This window comes from Melitaea cinxia, chromosome 20 (assembly GCF_905220565.1).
Source record: "Melitaea cinxia chromosome 20, ilMelCinx1.1, whole genome shotgun sequence".
NCBI lineage: Eukaryota > Metazoa > Arthropoda > Insecta > Lepidoptera > Nymphalidae > Melitaea > Melitaea cinxia.
In genome coordinates, this window is record NC_059413.1 from 8,830,932 (window position 1) to 8,852,039 (window position 21,108).

General features: G+C 34.8%; 1 protein-coding gene across 1 annotated transcript; it reads left to right on the top strand.

The window, feature by feature from the left end:
* The first annotated feature begins 5,658 nt into the window (after window positions 1-5,658).
* LOC123663384 lies at window positions 5,659-20,509 on the top strand. Its single transcript, XM_045598071.1, has 6 exons — window positions 5,659-5,828; window positions 9,876-10,029; window positions 10,142-10,300; window positions 11,639-11,732; window positions 16,247-16,463; window positions 20,015-20,509. Exons 1-6 carry the CDS (start codon window positions 5,699-5,701, stop codon window positions 20,164-20,166), a joined length of 906 nt encoding a protein of 301 aa, XP_045454027.1. The 5' UTR covers window positions 5,659-5,698; the 3' UTR covers window positions 20,167-20,509.
* Window positions 20,510-21,108: the final 599 nt, after the last annotated feature.

Sequence of the window (21,108 nt, forward strand, 5' to 3'; positions counted from 1 at the left end):
TTTAAAGCAAACAAAAAGATGATATAGGTGCTAGAGCCGCTATGAATATCGGATTTTCTCCTACAAAACTGGCTATACAAGAAAAACGTGTTGTACATTAAAAAAAACTTTAAAATCACAAAAAAGTTTGCCAAATAAATGTAAATAATGTTCAAAAAATAATATTTTGTCAAGTTCTCTTGAAAATGTAATATGCGGCCTTATGATATTCATTATCAATGGCTATTAGGCTAAATAGAAATTAGAAATTAGTTAGTGTAGAATGATGACAATTTTAATTCAAATAATTTGTTGAATTGAGTATTTTGAACAATACATTTCAAACGTTGGAGACAAGGCCACCATGTATAAGATTCCGTACCTGCTCCATTACCATTTGTTTATCCTCATTCGTTATCGTATTTACGTTATGTTTATACTTATGTTCGTTTTTTTTTATGTGATTTTATTTGGTATAATCTAATTTTCAATCCTACGGTTATGTTGTAAATGCGAATGTTTGTCATGACGGATGGCCGGAGATCCAGAATACACATGTCCTATATTTTATCTCGACATTCCTCCTAATTAGAACTCACGCGGGTGAAACTATTACGCTTCAGCCTGTAATATCCCACTGCTGGGCATACGCCTCATTCCCTAAGGAGGAGAAGGATCAGAGCTTAATCCACCACGCTGCTTCAAAGCGGATTTTCGGATATATTCCCTACTATGAGTGACGATCGCTATCAGGTGTACATGATAACAACCGGGACAGACGGCTTAACGTCCTTTACGAGGCACGATGGAGGACGACACGAGGAGACAAGGACTGCACAAACACCCCAAACATTCCACTGCTGTGCATATGCTGCTAGACGTGATCTCCAAGACATGGCGGGGAGACCCAAAAGGACAGACTTCTGAACCGGAAAAAATATTTGTACAAATATCCATTCCGAGCGGGAATCGAACCCGCAAACTGATATTTGGAAAATGTTTTCATCTATAATATATATAAACGCGAAAGGTCATTCATCACGAAATCTCCGAAACTATAACACCTACAAACTTGAAATTTGGCAGGTAGGCTCCTTATAGGAAGTAGACATCCGCTAAGAACGGATTTTACGAAACTCAACCCCTAAGGGGGTAAAATGGGGGTTGGAAGTTTGTATGAGAGTCCCATGTTTTTGATGTAAGAGACTTGAAATTTAAAATGTATGCTCTATAGCTGGTAACAAGGTGTTCAAATAATGTATCTTTAGAAATCAACTCCCTTTTGGGGTTAAAACGGGGGATGTCACGTTGACTCACTAATCACGAAATCTCCGAAACTATAATGCTTACAAACTTGAAATTTAGCAGGTAGGCTCCTTATAGGGCGTAATCTATTGCTAAGAATGAATTTGACCAAACTCAACCCCTAAGGGGTTAAAACGGGGGTTGGAAGTTTGTATGAAAGTCCCATGTTTTTGAAGTAAGAGACTTGAAATTTAAAATGTATGCTCTATAGATGGTAACAAGGTGCCCAAATAATGTTTCTTAGAAATCAACTCCCTTTTGGGGTTAAAACGGGGGATGTTACGTTGACCCACTCATCACGAAATCTCCGAAACTATAACAGCTACAAATTTGACATTTGGCAGGTAGGTTCCATATAAAGCGTAGTCATATGCTAAGAACTGATTTAACGTAACTCGACCCTTAAAGGGGTAAAACGGGTGTTGGAACTTTGTATGAAAGTGCTATGTTTTTGAAGTAAGAGATTTGAAATTTAAAATGTATGCTTTATAGATAGTAAAAAGGTATCCAAATAATGTATCTTTAGAAATCAACTCCCTTTTGGGGTTAAAACAGGGGATGGTAGTTTGATTCAGTTATCACGAAATCTCCGAAACTATAACAGCTACAAATTTAAAATCTACAAGTAGGTTCCTTATAGTTCCGTCAACATCCCTAAGAATGGATTTTACAAAACTCAATCCCTAAGAGGGTAAAACGGGGGTTGGTAGTTTGTATGAAAGTCCTATGTTTTTGAAGTAAGAGACTTGAAATTTGAACAAAACTAAACAGAATAAAGAACAAAATAGAATAGAACAGAACAGAATAGAATAGAACAGAAAAGAATAGAACAGAACAGAATAGAATAAGAACAGAATAGAATAGAATAAGAACAGAATAGTAGAGAACAGAACAGAAAAAACTAAACAGAATAGAATAGAACAGAACAGAATAGTACAGAACAGAATAGAACAGAACAGAATAGAACAGAACAGAATAGAACAGAACAGAATAGAATAAGAACAGAAGAGAACATAATAGAATAGAACAGCATAGAACAGAATAGAATAGAAGAGAACAGAATAGTACAGAATAGAACAGAATAGAATAAGAACAGAACAGAATAGAACAGAATAGAATAGAACAGAATAGAATAAGAACAGAATAGAACAGAAGAGAACAGAATAGAACAGAACAGAATAGAACAGCATAGGACATAATAGAACAGAATAGAACAGAACAGAATGATAACAGAACAGAATAGAACAGAAAAGAATAGAACAGAATAGAATAATAACAGAATAGAACAGAACAGAATAGAACAGCATAGGACAGAATAGAACAGAACAGAATATAATAGAATAGAACAGAAAAGAATAGAACAGAATAGAATAATAACAGAATAGAACCGAACAGAATAGAACAGCATAGGACAGAATAGAACAGAACAGAAAAGAATAGAACAGAATAGAACAGAACAGAATAGAATCGAACAGAACAGAATAGAACAGAAAAGAATGAGAACAGAATAGAACAGAAAAGAATAGAACAGAATAGAACAGAATAGAATAAGAACAGAAGAGAACAGAATAGAACAGCATAGAACAGAATAGTACAGAACAGAATAGAACAGCATAGAACAGAATAGGACAGAATAGAACAGAACAGAATAGAATCGAACAGAACAGAATAGAACAGAAAAGAATGAGAACAGAATAGAACAGAATAGAACAGCATAGAACAGAATAGTACAGAACAGAATAGAACAGCATAGAACAGAATAGGACAGAATATAACAGAATAGAATAGAACAGAATAGAATAAGAACAGAATAGAATAGAACAGAATGAGAACAGAACAGAATAGAACAGAAAAGAATAGAACAGAACAGAACAGAATAGAATAAGAACAGAAGAGAACAGAATAGAATAGAACAGCATAGAACGGAATAGAACAGCATAGAACAGAATAGAATAGAACAGAATAGAATAGAATAGAACAGAATAGAACAGAAAAGAATATAACAGAATAGAATAGAATAGAACAGAACAGAATAGAATAAGAACAGAATAGAACAGAATAGAACATAACAGAATAGAACAGCATAGAACAGAATAGAATAGAAGAGAACAGAATAGAATAAGAACAGAATAGAACAGCATATAACAGAATAGAACAAAACTAAACAGAATAGAGAACAAAATAGAATAGAACAGAATAGAACAGAATAAGAACAGAACAGAATAAAACAGAAAAGAATAGAATAGAACAGAACAGAATAGAATAAGAACAGAAGAGAACAGAATAGAATAGAACAGCATAGAACAGAATAGAACAGCATAGAACAGAATAGAACAGAATAGAATAGAACAGAACAGAATAGAATAGAATAGAACAGAATAGAACAGAAAAGAATAGAACAGAATAGAATAGAATAGAACAGAATAGAATAAGAACAGAATAGAACAGAAGAGAACAGAATAGAACATAACAGAATAGAACAGCATAGAACAGAATAGAACAGAATAGTACAGAACAGAATAGAACAGCATAGAACAGAATAGAACAAAACTAAACAGAATAGAGAACAAAATAGAATAGAACAGAATAGAATAGAACAGAATAAGAACAGAACAGAATAGAACAGAACAGAATAGTACAGAACAGAATAGAACAGAATAGAACAGCATAGAACAGAATAGGACAGAATAGAACAGAACAGAATAGGATAGAAGTAAGAGACTTGAAATTTGAAATTTATACTCTATAGATGGTGAAAAGGTGTCCAAATAATGTATTTTTAGAAAACAAATGGAATTAAAATATTTTTAAATTTCAAGTCTCTTACTTCAAAAAAATAGGACTTTTATACAAATTTCCAACCCCCGTTTTACCCCCTTAAGGGTCGAGTTTGGTAAAATCCGTTCTTAGAGGATGTCTACGTCCTATAAGGAGCCTACCTGCCAAATTAAAGTTTGTAGGTGTTATAGTCTCGGAGATTTCGTGAGGAGTGACCTTTCGGTTTTATATATAATATATATATATATATATATGTGTGTGTATATATAATAGAAAGGTCACTGACTCACTCATCACAAGAACTCAAAAACCGCTGGATGATCCATCCATCTAGGATGGAGACAGATGAAATTTAGCAGGGAGGTAGATTATAGTTAGTTGACTTCCGCTAAGAACGTTAGGAGTTTGTATGAAACATATACAGCACCTATAAGTTCGCCTGTTAGGCTATTTATACTGCAGCCTGAAAATAAACTTAAAAATGCGATGTATAGAGAGGTTTTATAAAAGTAACTATTAAATTATACTAAATCGTGCCTTTTAAAAAGTTGCTCAGTGTGATAAGCATTTCAAGTGACTGAAATAAAAAAAATATTTGCGTTAAACATCTTAATAGTCAAGCATAACAAAAGTGTATATGATCGATTCCCTCAAAATCTACAGAACGGATTTTCATGCGGTTTCACTATTGGAGAGGAGGCTCCACCATTGGCAAGAGGAAGGTTTATGGAACGGCTAAGCCAATTTTGATGAGACTTTCACTGGAAGTTTGCCGAGAAAACTTTGTGACACACTAATTTCAACGCGGGCGAAGCCGCGGGCACAGCTAGTTCCTACATAAAATAAAATTATACAAATTGCTTCTTTGAACTTGTTTGATGTTACTTTTACAAATTATGAAGATATTTATTTTTGGAAATTTGATGATATGTTGAAAAATCCTACTTATGAAAAGTATAAGAAGTTATATTAAACTTAAAAAAAGAAAATAAAACACATTAACACTTAAATTAATATTAGCTAAGTATAACAGTCGGCTGTTATCTATAACACAGGAATTAAGTTGCTTATCTTCGGAATAGACGACCGTGTGTGTGTCAAAACATATAAAAAATAAAAAATAAAAATAAAAAAATAAACAGCCTCTAATATTTTGACCTTCAATTGAACGTATAAATATGAATGTTTATATCATATTTATGTATATTGTTAAGTTAAGATGACTCAGTAAATATAAGACTGGCATCGACATCAGACGGTCTTTAAAATTATTAATTTCCTCACTAATAAAGATAAAAACATTGAAAAGTAACGGCGAGTTTTGGAAAGATACTTTGAAGTGTACTTATCCCTATATGCGTAGTTTTGCAGCGTTACATACCAAGATTCTACACAATCACCAATAAAATCGTCCACAAGTTGTGAAAGTTAAATAAATATTTATTTATTATTTTATTAAGGTAAAGTTTAAACGAAATAGAAAGTAAATATCTTACTTTAATTTCGGTATTTCTTTAATTTTTTTTATTTTATTTTTTCTTGTGTGTGTGTGTGTGTGTGTGTGTGTGTGTGTGTGTGTGTGTGTGTGTATGTTTGTAATAATATAGGCAAATAGTTTTTGGACAGTTATCGTAAGATGCCGGTCGTAGAAGCGTTTCCAGTAGAGAAGGAGTACGAGAAGAATTCGGATATATCTCCAGAGGATATCAGAAAGCTGCGGGAGTGGCTGAAGACGCAGCCTCACATGCCAGAAGAGTACATAACAGGTAAAATATAAGATGATTACTGAGTATAAATGTTAAACATACTTTGTCCACCTTTTTATCTGATATGTTTTCACGCCCTCGCAACCTTGAGATCACCGTCGAAACACTGTGTTTGTGGGAACATCGTATAATCTACGCAGTTTCCATAGTGGATCTATTCTATTTTCCATAGTTGTTTTCCGTTAGACCAACGCGGCGTTTACACACCAAATCCACGGTGATAACACAGAGCAATTACAATAAATGCCCGTTAATCCGTCAGTGATAACAGTATATGTCTATGGCAATTATTAATTTGGAAAAAATCAAATGTATAGAATATCTGATTTAATAATTAAAATTAAATTAATTATTGGAACTTACCTATAAGAGTTTAAGATATAGGTTATATTTATGATGTCTAACAATTTCTGTTAAAATAAATAAAAATTTCTTGAATTATTCATATTATAATTTGATTTATTTCAACTTTCCGTCGATTATTATTAAAATTAATGTATTTTTTAACCTAAATATAATATAAATTTATAATTACGGAACGATTATATCAACACCTGATATGAAGAACATTGTAACGAATGAAACAATGTTTAACCGACTTCCAAAAAAGGAGGAGGTTCTCAATTCGACTGTTTTTATATATGTTACATTAGAACTTTTGACCGGGTGGACCAATTTCGACAATTTTTTTTTTTATCAAAAGGTGGTGTGTGTCAATTGGTCCCATTTAAATTTATTTGAGATCTAACAACTATTTTTCGAGTTATATCTAATAATGCGTTTTTACTTGACGCTTTTTTCGTCGACCTACGTTGTATTATACCGCATAACTTTCTACTGGATGTACCGATTTTGATAATTCTTTTTTGTTGGAAAGGGGATATCCTTCGTTTGGTACCGTGATAAGGAAACCAGGATCTGATGATGGGATCCCAGAGAAATCGAGGGAATCGAGGAATAACTTTTTACTGGGTGTACCGATTTTGATATTTTTTAATTTAATCGAAAGATGATGTTTATCATGTGGTTACATATAAGTTTTATTGAGATCTGATAACTACTTTTTGAGTAATCTTTGATAACGCGTAGTTACTTGACTATTTTTTCGTCGATCTACGTTGTATTACTCGTCGATGTAATTGAAGTCGGTTTTTTTTCGTTTGCGAGCAAACACAATTATTTCGAACTATACTTGTATCAAAATACTGAGGGGGAAAAGGTATCTTTCAATCTGGGAACCGTATTTATATAACCAATAAAACGATTTTTAAATGTCAAAAAATTTAATTGTAATTCAAGATAATCCAGATTTCTGCTAAAAATATTGTATTTTGCAGTTACGAAAAAATAAAATCAATAATAATGGTCTTCTTTGAACACAGTAACATTCTAATAACAAATAACATTTTTAATCAAATTTCAACATCACAGCAGCTTGTTGATAAACTACATTATTGGAACTGTTCATACAATGTTTTTAAACTGAAACAACCGTATTCTTAATCATTATAACTTGAACAAAATCAGCTTTCTGTTTATGGTCAAGTTCATACAATAGAACACAAAAAATAATAGTAGATAATTTTACTTCATCAAGGCTTTATTCAATATCACTTGGCCATTTTTTTAATATAAACTTAAATGACGAAATATACATACAAATAATATTAGGTCATATAAAAAGATATAAATAATTCTATAAGCTTACATTGTAGCTATTGATGTATAAACGTGTCATATAATATCATTAAATGTGAATTTTACTTAAATAATACTATTGAATTTTTTTAGGTAAATAGTTAATAAACATTTAAAATTTATCCATTTAATTATTGCTTATTATAAAATTGAATTAGCATTGACAAACTTCTACCTAACCTGGAACCATGGAGTATTTAGCGAGTTTTCAGCATAAAAACTACACGATGAATTTGTCGTGGAATTACGGTGGAAACACATCGAAAATACAGTGTAAACGTTGTAGAATTTTATAGAACTCCTGTGGATTCAGCGTGTAAAAATGGAACAAATACACGGTGTTTCTACAGTGCATTTGCGGTGAGTCTATAGAGTTTCCACTGTGTATACACCATACACTGTGGACTTAGGTTGCAAGGGCGATCATATCCCGAGGCCGTATAAGTTTTTATATGGTATCAGGATTAAAATGAGGCTTCTTGTCCGGTAAAATTTATATGCAAAACCATGTAAAGGTAAATGGACGAAAATAATGGATGTACCTGAGTTTAAAATGAAATATGGTTTAGTTTAAACTAAAAAAAAAAAAATTGTCGCAAAGAAAAAAAGCTCATTTGATATTAAACATTGTGAGAAGGAGAGAAGCGCGTCCAAATTTCGATAGTTTCTGTATAGCCCATAGGGTCACTTGATATGGTACTCAGCATCGTGCTTAATAAAATTTGAATTATAAGACCTGTGTCATTTGTAATATACAACTATGTCCTTTTGTGCGTATTTCCCCTATTTATCATTTGTGTGTTTACCAAATTAGAAAAATAAATTAGACACTCAGGATCACAGCTGCGAAAACCGCTTTAATTAACATTAAATGCTTAAAAATATTTAAATTGGCCAGTAATAAACTATTAATTGTGTGTAATTATACTGAAACAATAGACAAATTAATTTAATTATTTTTTATCGACTTCTAAAAAAGGAGGAGGTTCTCAATTCGATTGTATTTTTTTAAATCTATGTTACCTCAGAGCTTTTAACTGGGTGGAACGATTTCAATGATTTTTGTTTTAATCGAAAGGTGGTGCGTGCCATTTATCTATCAATCTAAGTACTCTAACTACCACTAGAGGGCAGTAGCAGTTTATTTTTTGATCTTGTGGTCCTATTGAAATTTGATCGACATCTGATGACAACTTTTTGAGTACTCCTTGATAATGCAGATTTATTGACTATTTTGCGTCTACTTACGTGTATTATTTTCGATTGCGAGTTGCAAATTCTTATTTATTCATATAAAATTTTCGATTCGAAAAATTCTTTCCCCATGTTATATTTATAATAGAATACTTCGATGCGCGACCGCTAAATATTAAAATTAAGTTCCAATTTTTACAGGCATCCATTTTCGGTACTTTGAGGATATTTCTATGCGACCTTAAAATGAATAGCACTCGTCGATTTTTTTTGAATCAGCTTAATCTAATACTATTAAACGAGCAATTCTTGTATATAATATATATATATATACATATAATCTGAATCTCAGAAACGGCTCCAACGATTTTCATGAAATTTAGTCAGTCAGTCAGTTCAGCCTGTTGCAGTCCACTGCTGGACATAGGCATCCCCAAGTTCGCGCCAGACTTCCTGGTTTTCCGCAATTCTCATTCAGCCTATATCGGCAATCTTATGTAGATCATCGGTCCAACAGGCCGGAGGACGTCCCACACTGCTTTTGCCAAGACACGGTCTCCACTCCAGGACCCGTCTGCTCCAGCGGCCATCGGTCCTGCGACACAGATGACCAGCCCACTGCCACTTCAACTTGTTAATTCTGTGGGCTATGTCGAAATTTAGTATGAAATTTAGTATGCAGGGGACTTCAGGGGCGATAAATCGATATAACTAGGATTCATTTTTAGAAAATGTCGTTTTATTCCTGTTTTTAGGGAATGAAAAATGGCTAAAATATCGTTAGAATATGAAGGTAAATTTTGCAACTGTCAATAAAGTTGTAATAGGTCAGGTGGGAAGTCGGCTGGTCATTACCGACCGAGAAGACCACGGTTCAAATCCCCGTGTCTCCAGGCCGATTATTTTATTCCTTTTTTCTAATTGCACTCATGATTTTTTTATTTAAATAATCAGTTCATATATTTTATTATTATGTCGGTCAAATCGGAAAATATTATTCATATAATTAGTATGTATATATGATTTCCATAAAACACGATTTACTAAAAATACCGAGCTAAGCTCATTAACCCAGGTACTATATAATAATTAGATACACTTAAATTTTAGTTGTTCACATTGATTATTATCAATAAATAGAGTTTTCTTTTTCAGATCTAGATCTCATATTACTTTTCTTCTGTTGCGAGAAGAGTGCTGAAGTCTCTAAGCAAGTTTTGGATCTCCACTACACGCTCAGAACTCATATTAATGCGTGGTTCCTGAACAGAGTAGCAGATGAGAAGATCATACAATGTATGAATTTAGTGTAAGTTTTTTAGAAATTCCATTTAAGTGCCAAAATCTCGTGTAAATTTTGAACAAGGTAACTCAGACCAGTTCAAGTATGTAGAAAAACTTAATAGCTTTTATTTTTACAGCTTAATAACTCCTCTCCCAACATTCACAGCCGACGGTTACAAAGTGATATACGGTCGGTTATTAGACGCAGACCCTAAAAATTTCAACTTTAGTGATGTCGTCCGCTTATTCGGAATGGTCTTCGATTTATACCAATATACAGAAGGAACATGGCCAGGGTAAGCGTAAATGAACAAATCAGCAGAAGTAGGTGCTAGTTTTAAAAATATTCTAGTGTAGTTACAATTAAAAAGAGAACTGAAGTTTCTACAAATCCAATAATCTATCATATTACTAACGCAAATTGGTGGGCGTAAGTTAGGTTAGGTTTTGGATGGTAACTACAACAAAATAAATAGTTTCTTATTTACCTACTTTTATTTGCGAGCTACTTTTATTGTGAGTTTGAGTTTGTGTATGTGTATCTGGGTTCAAAGTTTACAAGAGATGGAAAGTGTGAGAGTGATATTGAAAGAAGAGTGAATGCAGGAAACAGGGTGAATGGAGCTTTGCACTCCTTGATGAGCAGTCGGAAGGTGTCTAACAAGGCTCGTTTGGCTGTGCATGAGGGGGTGTTGGTTCCGAAACTCGTGTACGGAAGTGAAAGTTGGGTATGGCAGAAGAAACATGAAAGCAGAATAAATGCAGTTGAGATGAGAGCGTTAAGAAGTATGATAGGAGTTAAACTGACTGACAGGATAAGAAATATTGAGATGGGGAAACGTTGTGGTCTGAAAGAAGATGTAGTGACAAATATTGAGAAAGATATGCTCAGATGGTTTGGTTATGTCGAGAGAATGAGTGAAAAACGATTGACGAAAAAAGTGTATAAGGCGAGTGTGGGTGGAAGGGTTGGAAAGGGTAGACATAGGCGGACGGTCCGAGACCAAATAAGGGACGTCTTGAAAAAAGGCAAGGTCAAGAGTACCCTAAACCGAAGAGAGACGACGAAGAGAGCATGTATGAAGAGAATAATGAAAGTGGACGAAGCGAAAGAAGTATGTAAGTATCGTAGCAAGTGGAAAGAAATGGTCTCTGCCTACCCCTACGGGAAAGAAGCGTGATTATATGTATGTATGTATGTACTTGCGAGAGTGGTTCTCAAACATAAGCCAATTGCTTCGACAACAACTGACGAAAATATTTTTATACGACTAGGGCGGTAAACAAATGTTAACAAAAACCATAAAATTGCGATGGCAACCGCGTTACTAATTCTACACCCGGCCCTCCCCACAAGCTCTTGCCACCTGACGTACCACATGAAGACAACACTACGTGAGGAGTGCTATTTAACTGCGTTCTTCTGCAACGTTTAGGTACTTTTTCAGATAGGCTATTCCAGCTTTTAAGCAAGATATTTCCTACTGTGCCATATCTTAATCAAACATAAGGGTAAAAGTATCACACGACAGATTTAGAATAAGAAATATGTTCATAAATGGTAGATAAATGTATTCAAAGCAATCTGTGAAGCTGATTTATAATAATAATAATAATAATATGTTTAATTTCAGACTCGTTATTGTAATAGACATGGATTTTGCTAGTATTGGACATCTAGCAAGGATCGATTTGTCGACATTAAAACAGCTTGTAATCTTCCACCAGGTAATATATATATTAGATTCAAAATACTTTTTTTGTGTTACAAATGTGTTTGTGTTCAAATTAATTTTAGATGAATTCTATAACATTTTTAAACTTAAAACTTTCGATATAAATGTTAACTTAAAATTTAGTGAATGGCCTCTGAAGGTATTTATAAGAGTGAAAATAGGTTGTACGAACTGTACAGTATGAAGCAATGAAAGCAGGAGACTAGATTTTTGAATTATGTCAAAGAATATTCTAAAACTTTTAAAGCTGTTTGTATGGCTGCTAAATCAAAATATATCAAAGATAAAATTATTAATTCTGATGATAAAATTAAATGCACGTGGAATACAATTAATAGCATCTGTGGGAAACATAATAAGCAAACTATACCAATTGAATTAAATATAAATGGTGCTGTTGTTGCTCGGATGACAAGTTGGCAAACGTCTTTGAAGCCTTTTTCGATAAAATACCCATTGACTTAACTTCTCGACTGAATTCATCTTCAACTGATTCTACCCAACTTCTTAAAAATAACGTAAGCAAATGTAATGTTGATTTTTCATTCTCGCAAGTTGATTCTTTAGATATTCTAAAAGCTTTTAATAGTCTTAATATTAAAAAATTTAAATGATCTGTGGGGCATTTTAGTTCAATTAATTAGTTCTATCATTGATGACCTCGCTCTGTACTTAGCTTTAACTTTTAACAATGCTATTAGTATTATTACTTAGTACTTAGTACTTAGTAGTTAGTAGTAGTTAGTAGTATTACTTAGTACTTTTCCAGATTTGCTAAAATGTAGTAAAGTTTTTCCACTTTTTAAAAAGGGAAGTCGAAGTGATCTCGGTAATTATAGACTCAGTTCACTCGACAGTTACAGACTCTGAAGTACAATATGTACAATTTTATTTTTGTGTTACCCACACATTAGGAATTCTAAACATTTTTGAAAAGTTTCATACTACAATGAAAATCTTTGACAGGAGACGACACCATGCTATTTTTAATATGCATTAATAATAATTAATTTAAAAAAAACTTTGAATAGTTACGGGTCTCTGTAAAGAACTCACTATAGACGGCGCTACGGTTCGCTTAAACCGAAAATAAAAATCATCATATCAAAAATTTCGATCTAGCGGGTACATCGTTCCAAGCTTAATTGGCTAGAGCGCCAACACGGTCAGTCGGAGACGCGGGTTCGAACCCCGCTGGAGCGGTCAATTTTTGATATGATATTCAAAAATGTTTAGAATTCCTAATGTGTGGGTAACACAAAAATAAAATTGTACACATTAAAAATAGCATGGTGTCGTCTCCTGTCAAAGATTTTCATTGTAATATGAAACTTTGAATAGTTACGGGTCTCTGTAAAGAACTCACTATAGACGGCGCCACGGTTCGCTTAAACCGAAAATAAAAATCATCATATTAAAAATTTCGCTCTAGCGGGTACATCGTTCCATACCTTAATTGGCTAGAGCGCCGACACAGTCAGTCTGAAGTACAATGTCCGCTACCTTTGGTTATTTAACCATTTGTTCCAGACAACCCAAACCAGTCGTGTGCTCCTCCAAAATTAATGACTATATTTTATTTCCAATTTTGAGAACAAATATGTACCTGTAAAATATTACAGTTTATTCGTTCTTTGCTGCCGCTTAAAAATAATCCTACTTTCAACTCGAACTGATATAAAATTAATACAATTGTGTCGTCATATGGTGAATATACAAACATAATGAAATTAAAAAAAAAAAAAATTAAAACGTCTACATTTTTAAAAACTAACAATAAGTCAATCATCATGGTTCAGGTTTTTATAAAAAAATTAACGTTATGTCCCTAATGTAGGCTGTTAGGCAAAAATCCAGAGAATAGATCTGGGTACTCTTTTAAACCTCAAACTCATCTACCAAAAAAGGAAAAGATATGACAACAAAATTATTAGGACAAACATGAGACAGCCAATCGCGTGTCGGGAAATCAACATGTACCACCTGCTGACAATTTTAATAATTATTTATCTTAAACAAAATACAAAACTTTATGAAATAGTTAGCCTAAATTTGAACCCACTTGGGTCATTCTGTCCGTGTAAAGTATAATAAAAATAAAGAAAAAAACATTTTAGTGCATTTAAATAAAAGCTTTTTTAAAAATGTTTTATCATCATCATCATTTCAGCCTATCGCAGTCCACTGCTGGATAGGCCTCCCCAAGTTCGGGCCAGACAGCCCAGTTTTCCGCAATTCGCATCCAGCCTACACCGGCAATCTTACGTAGATAGTCGGTCCAACGGGCCGGAGGACGTCCCACACTGCGTTTGCCAAGACGCGGTCTTCACTCCAGGACCCGTCTACTCCAACGGCCATCGGTCCTGCGACACAGATGACTAGCCCACTGCCACTTCAACTTGCTAATTCTGTAGGCTACGTTGGTTACTTTCGTTCTCTCGCGGATAGTCTTATTTTTAATCCTATCTTTGAGAGAAACTCCAAGCATAGCCCGTTCCATTGCACGTTGAGCGATTTTAAGCTTGTGGACCAGTCCCTTCGTCAGTGTCCACGTCTCGGCTGCGTATGTTAACACAGGCAGGACGCATTGATCGAACACTTTTGTCTTCAAGCATTGCGGAATCTTCGAAGTGAAGACTCGACGAAGCCTGCCAAACGCCGCCCAGCCCAACCGAATCCTCCTGTCGGCCTCCTTCTTGAAGTTGTTGCGGCCTAGTTGGATTGTATGGCCTAGGTAAATATAATCCTGAACAACTTCGAGAAGGGTACCATCAACCGATACCGGTCTCAGTATGATTTGGTTGTTAAACATAATTTTCGTCTTATCCAAGTTCATACAGAGACCGACACGTCGGGAGGATTCGTTAAGGCCGGCCAGCATTTGGCCTAACTCATCCAGCGTCTCCGCAAAGATGACAATATCGTCGGCGAAACGAAGGTGAGAGATAAATTCACCGTTGATGCTAATGCCTCTTTCCCCACAATCTAAGGTCTTAAAGATATCCTTTAGCGCAGTGGTAAACAGTTTCGGATATATTACATCTCCCTGTCTTACCCCACGCCGGAGGGAAACAGGTCTTGTTCTCTGGTCCTTGACATGAACGGTCATCGTCGCCGCGTCGTACATACTTTTTAGTACCTCAATCTATCGCCAGTCGATATGGCATCTCTGCAGAGAGTCTAGGACCGTCCAGGTCTCGACAGAGTCGAAGGCTTTCTCGTAGTCCACAAATGCCATACACAGCGGTTGATTATATTCTTCTGTATTTTGAATAATCTGCCGAACAGTATAGATGTGGTCTACGGTGCTGTAGCCATTTCGAAACCCAGCCTGCTCTGGTGGTTGGAATTCGTCGAGTCTTCTGGCGAGACGATTCGTAACAACCCTCGAAAACAGCTTATAGACGTGGCTCAGAAGTGAGATCGGCCTGTAATTCTTCAACAGACTTATCGCCTCTCTTAAAGAACAGCACTACCACACTCCTGGACCACGCCTCCAGCGTGGTACCTCGGTGGATGACGGTGTTAAAGAATCTTGCCAAGGGTTTTAGGACAGGTCGCCCTGCGGTTTTAAGGAGCTCAGTGGTAACTCCGTCATCCCCCGAGGCCCTTCCGTTTTTAAGCTGCCCGAGCGCTGCACTAATCTCATCCTCTTCGACGTCCGGGATATACTCCGAATAATGGCGCAACAATGGTGCCCGTGGATCTTCGGTGTTCCAAGTCTCAGGCTTGCGTGCGCTCGACGAGTACAGCTGTCCATAAAAATTCTCAACCTCTTCTCGGATCTGAGGGTGAGAGCAGACGGTTCTGCCATTCGCTGTTTTGAGCTTCGCAAGAAGGCTTCTCCCCAATAGTCTTTGGAAAACTTTAGGCCCCCTATTCTGCTCATTCAGAGTAAAAATGTTATTTTACTTTTTAGTTATCACTGTTTAGGTTTCTTAATCTGAATTTCTTAGTCTGTCATCGTCATCACACTCTTTTTGAAAAAAAGCATAAAAAATTTAGTCCGCTATCTTTAGAAGTCCGCCATATTGGATTTAGAGTAATGTCACTTTTTTTTCGAGTTACTCTACGCACGCCCTTTCATTTGGCACTAATATTGTAGGAGTGTATTAAAAATAACAAGTGCGCCATCTTTGAAAGTTTGCTATATTGGATTTAGAGTGACGTCACTTCATGTATCGGGCTATTCTCACCAAGCCTTTTCATTTAATATCCATATTGTAAGAGTGCTTTAAAAATATTTACTCCGGCGCCTTGGATTTGGACGCCATGTTGGATTTAGAATGACGTCACATAGCTAAAGATGCATTGTCATCTAAACTAAGCGTTTTTGTCATGCAAACTATTTTTTTTTTCTCAATTTAGCCACTATTGTGATTACATATATTAATATTTCTGACAATTGACTAAGTGTTTAGTATACGAAAAGTTTTGGTTACACAACATTTAAATGGCAAGTAAAACAAGTAAAAAATTAATAAACATGGCTTGATGCTATTTCAGGAATGCATGTTTACTAGATTGAAAGAAGTGCACTTTATAAACGCTCCTTACTTCATGGATCGATTGATGTCATTAGTGAGATTGTTCGCGAAGAAGTCGTTACTGGACATGATGAAAATTCATGAGCGAGGGTCAGAGTCCATTTACGAATACGTGCCGAAAAGTGCATTCCCGAAAGAGTTAGGAGGAAACTATAAGGATAATATTACTTTAAGAGGTAAATCGTTTTAGATATTACTTAAAAATTTTCACACACATTTGGACTTGGAGGACGGTATTTTTTTTTATGTCACTAGGACGGCAAACAAGCGTACGGCTCACCTGATGGTAAGCGATTACCGTAGCTTATAGCGCCTGCAACACCAGAAGCATCGCAAGCGCGTTACCGACGCAATCCCCAATCCCCCAGAAGCTCTGGTCACCTTACTCACCAACAGGAACACAATACTGCTTGAAAACAGTATTATTTTGCTGTGATCTTCTGTAAGGTCGAGGTACTACCTCAGTCGGGCTGCTCCATATTTTTAGCAGGAAATTCCTGCTGTGCCCTACTTCAGTTTTATTAGGTTATATTTATTTTATTAGGTTGGAAGGAAAGTTATGAGCGTTGTAAATAAAAAACAAAATTTTAAAAATATTTTTTACTAAGATTTAGTCTTGTTCATAATTTGTTATCTACAACCCATTGCCAACGTTTAGGTAAATCGTGGATGCCTTTAGCATAGAAACTTTGGGGCTGCGATTCAAAAAACTTTTGAATGAACTCTGACAACTCTACTCTGTTATCAAATTTTTTGCCTTGAATGTGATTAATAAGTGATTACTAAGAGATCGAAACAAATGAAAGTCGGTTGGTGCTAAGTCTGGAGAATAAGGAGGATGTGGCAGTAACTCCCATTTAAAATCCAGTATTTCTGACGAGCGACTTTAGCAATGTGCGGCCGAGCATTGTCGTGAAGAAAGTATACTTTTGAATATTTACCGCGTTTTTTTGATATTACTGCATGAAGTCGGTCAAGCTGATTACAGTATATTGCAGAGTCTACTGTGGTATTTTCTGGTAATAGCTCCCAATAAATAATTCCTTGTGAATCCTACCACACAGACAATATTTTTTTTTGATGTGGATCCCTTTTAGGCGTCGGTACTGGTGTTTGACCCGGGCTTACCATTGTCTTTTGCGGGAATGGTTTACATATAAGACCCACTTCTCGTCGCCAGTAACCAGTTCGTTAAGCCAATGCTGGGTGCGACGCAAAGAAAGAAGACTCATACAGATGTTGACCCGTTGGTCTAACTGCGTGGATGTAAGTTCGTGTGGTATCCATACCCCTAATTTATTTCTTTTTTGCATTTGATGTAAATATTTTAATACTTGCGTATGACTACAACCAAGGTCTTCTGCCAAACAGCGTGAAGTAAGGCGGGGCTCTCTTTCAATTAATTCCCTTAAACGGTCTACGTTAATTTCAACTGGTCGTCCACTTCGAGGAAAATCTCTTAAATCATAGTTGTCGTTCCTGAAATTTTCAAAACAACGCCTTGCTGTCGCGTCAGAGACCGCATTTTTCCCTTCTGCACTGCGTATGTTTCGAGCGGCTACGGCTGCCGAATGACCCAAACGTTACTCATACAAAAGACAGTGCCGTACGTGCCCCTTCAACGCTTCCATTTTTTGAAAAATAACTGATAGTCCAATTATGAGTGACACATATTTATAAAGCTTAACCCCACTACATTACACAATACACTCGAGGATATTTCTACAATGGTTCTAGAAAAAGAAAGAAACTTCAGAAAAAATCGCTCATTACTTTCCTTCCAACCCAATATATTGTTCATATTTAAGTGTTTTACTTTCATATAGGTACGAGTACATATTACAACTGTTATTTATATTTGTGCTGAATACTCATTCCGTAAAACAGTATGAAACGATAAGCATGGGGTCGTCCATTAATTGTGATGTTTTTTAACAACTTTTTTAACCTCCAACCCCCCTTGGTGATATTTGGTGAGGTTTTAAGCTAACCTTTCCTCCCCAATCAGAAATCACGTATATTTTTTCTGCAACGTACCTATATTATAATTATCAGGATATTGTTTTTAAACAATGATATTACTAGCCCGTACACTTCTTTTTCCTATTCTTGATTACGTTGATGTCTGCTATTCTGACCTATCTGAAACTCTGAAAATTCATACTTGGTTTGAGAAAGTACGATCGTATATCAGATTATCGAGTACAGCTTTTCTGGCATAAAATAAGAGAACGCCGTAACTTACATCTGCTATCTTTTCTTTACTCTATCCTTTTCCATCTCACTACTCCCCCATACCTAAAAAAATCTTTTACTTTTCTTGGCTTGGACGTCCTTAGTACGCTAAACCTTATGTCAAAAACATTAAGTATCTATCGACATATCGTCTATAATAATTATTTGTATGATTATTATATATTATTTTTTGTAAATAATTATTTGTTAATGTATTATATATGTATGTAATTATTTTTTATGCATATTATAATGTAAATGTGTGTATTTCTACGTTTATGTATATGTGAATATATAAATATTAGTTCTCGGTGTATTTTATAAGCTGTATAGTGTATATATGAGTCTTATACATAGTATATTGTTGTAAATTGCATCGTGTGCCTGTTATATGACTAGACCATTAGCGCAGTTTGTAGTGACCCTGCTTTCTGCTCCGAGGCTTATGGGTTCGATTTCCACCCTGAGTCTGGCTGGGTGTAATATATATATTTATATATGTATTATTTATAAGTATGTTTATCGAAAATTAAGTTACTTACTTTAGAAACAAACGACCGTGTGTGTATTGTGTAGATATTTATTTATTTATGTTACAAATGTTTCGTTAAGAAATCCCTATCAGTGATAAGACCGCCTTTGCACTTTATTCAGTATGTTTTTTATCTTCTTTAGAATTTTCTTATAAGTGTGCAATAAAGTATAAATAAATAAATAAAATACATAATGTATAATCTGATTAAATTAAAAAAAAATAAGCATTGAGATACAAATTTCTAGACAGACGACTATTCGTGATAGAATTAATTTTGTTATGATTATGGAGAGTACAAGTTAAGAGAACCGTCTTGTGTGGGAAATTGGTTGAAAAAGGGACCTCCTTACTGACGGACACTTTTTCTTCTTCCCTCTATATACTTACAGTTACGGGACGTAATATTAATATAATATTGAAGTAAAGCTTCTTTACGCACGTTTGACTTTGGGAGTAAGCTGGTGAATGCGTGAGGAGAGAATTATAAATAGTGTAATCGGGTAAGGCGAACGCAGCGAGAGAAAGCACACATTTTCATTCTCTATTTCTCTGATAGCCAGTTACGTTTCATATATCTAAGCCACAGTGCAGGTCTATTGCAAAAGATGTTTTACTTCAGTCATGTGGTCAATAATGCACACTCGTTTTTAACCGACATCCAAAAAAGGAGGAGGTTCTCAATTCGATTGTATTTTTTTATGTATGTTACATCAGAACTTTTGACTGGGACTTTCACTGGCAGATAGCTGATGTAATAAGGAGTAACTTAGGCTACTTTTATTTTAGAATTTTATTTATTTTATAACTCTGCGAACTGAATAATAACTTTTTTGTTAAATTTTACGCGGATGATATCGCATATACAGCTAGTGTCATATAAATCTAGAAAACCTGGTCCATTGTTTCAAGACAATTTTTTTTTAAATAAAAACATAAGCTACCATAATTTTTTTCCAGTTGAAATGATACAACATTTGAAAGATAATAAGCAGTACTTCGAAGAAGAAGGTCGAAAGCGTGTAAATGAATCATTGCGTCTAAACGGGAAAACTAATGTTGAGGATTTGTTTGGTACACAGGGTAGTTTTAAGAAATTGGAGATTGATTGAGATACCATATTTATTAAATAAATAAATTCTGTTAAAACAAATTAAAGTTAACATACTTATAAATAAAAAAGTTCTGTTTAAAAAATTTAAAGTTCTTTCTTTACTTTCTTTGATTGGCGTCTTACGTATAAGTGTTTAAATGAGGATTAAAAACCACGATAATTGATTAGTTTTTATCATAGATACCTGTTAGCGACCGCTACTTATGGTTTTTTTTAAATTTAAAACTAACATCCACGGGCTCAAAATGCTATGCCTTTTGTTCAACATGCTACCACAGGCGATTTATTCTTAAAACTACAAATTGACAGTCCTGTGACTGCCTAGTAATTTTTTTTAATTTTTTTTTCTTTATTTTTTTTACGATACTAGCAACCCGTAGTGGAGTAGCGTAAGGCCTTTTCCTAGCTTTGAGACAGTAGGTACATGTTGATTTAGTGCCTGAACATTTCAAGATAATTGAACGTATTAATAATAAAATAGTAGGGAATATATCCACCAACCCGCATTGGAGCAGCGTAGTGGATTAAGCTCTGATCCTTCTCCTACATGGGGAAAGAGGCCTTTGCCCAGCAGTTGGATATTACAGGTTGAAGCGTAAGCGCGAACGTCTTAATTGTTATCATCATTTTAAAATATATATCTTCATTTCAATTCGTGTAATGTCGAATTATATTTACAGTGGCCGCCGTTATTATTTTAGGTTACATTTTTTAACATCTGCTAAATCCAAAATCAGATATTTCATATTCACAGTGATAGTTAAAGATTAGAAGAGGATTCGTATGCTGAAGCGTTTGAAATGAGTCATCATATCGCCATATTTTATAAAAAAGCGAACACGTGTGGATTGAGTTCTTTATGAACTAAAAATTAAAACATGGTTCAATACATGGATTTAAAATTATTTTGAAGGTTACTAGGTTCTTGAACAAAGTTTTT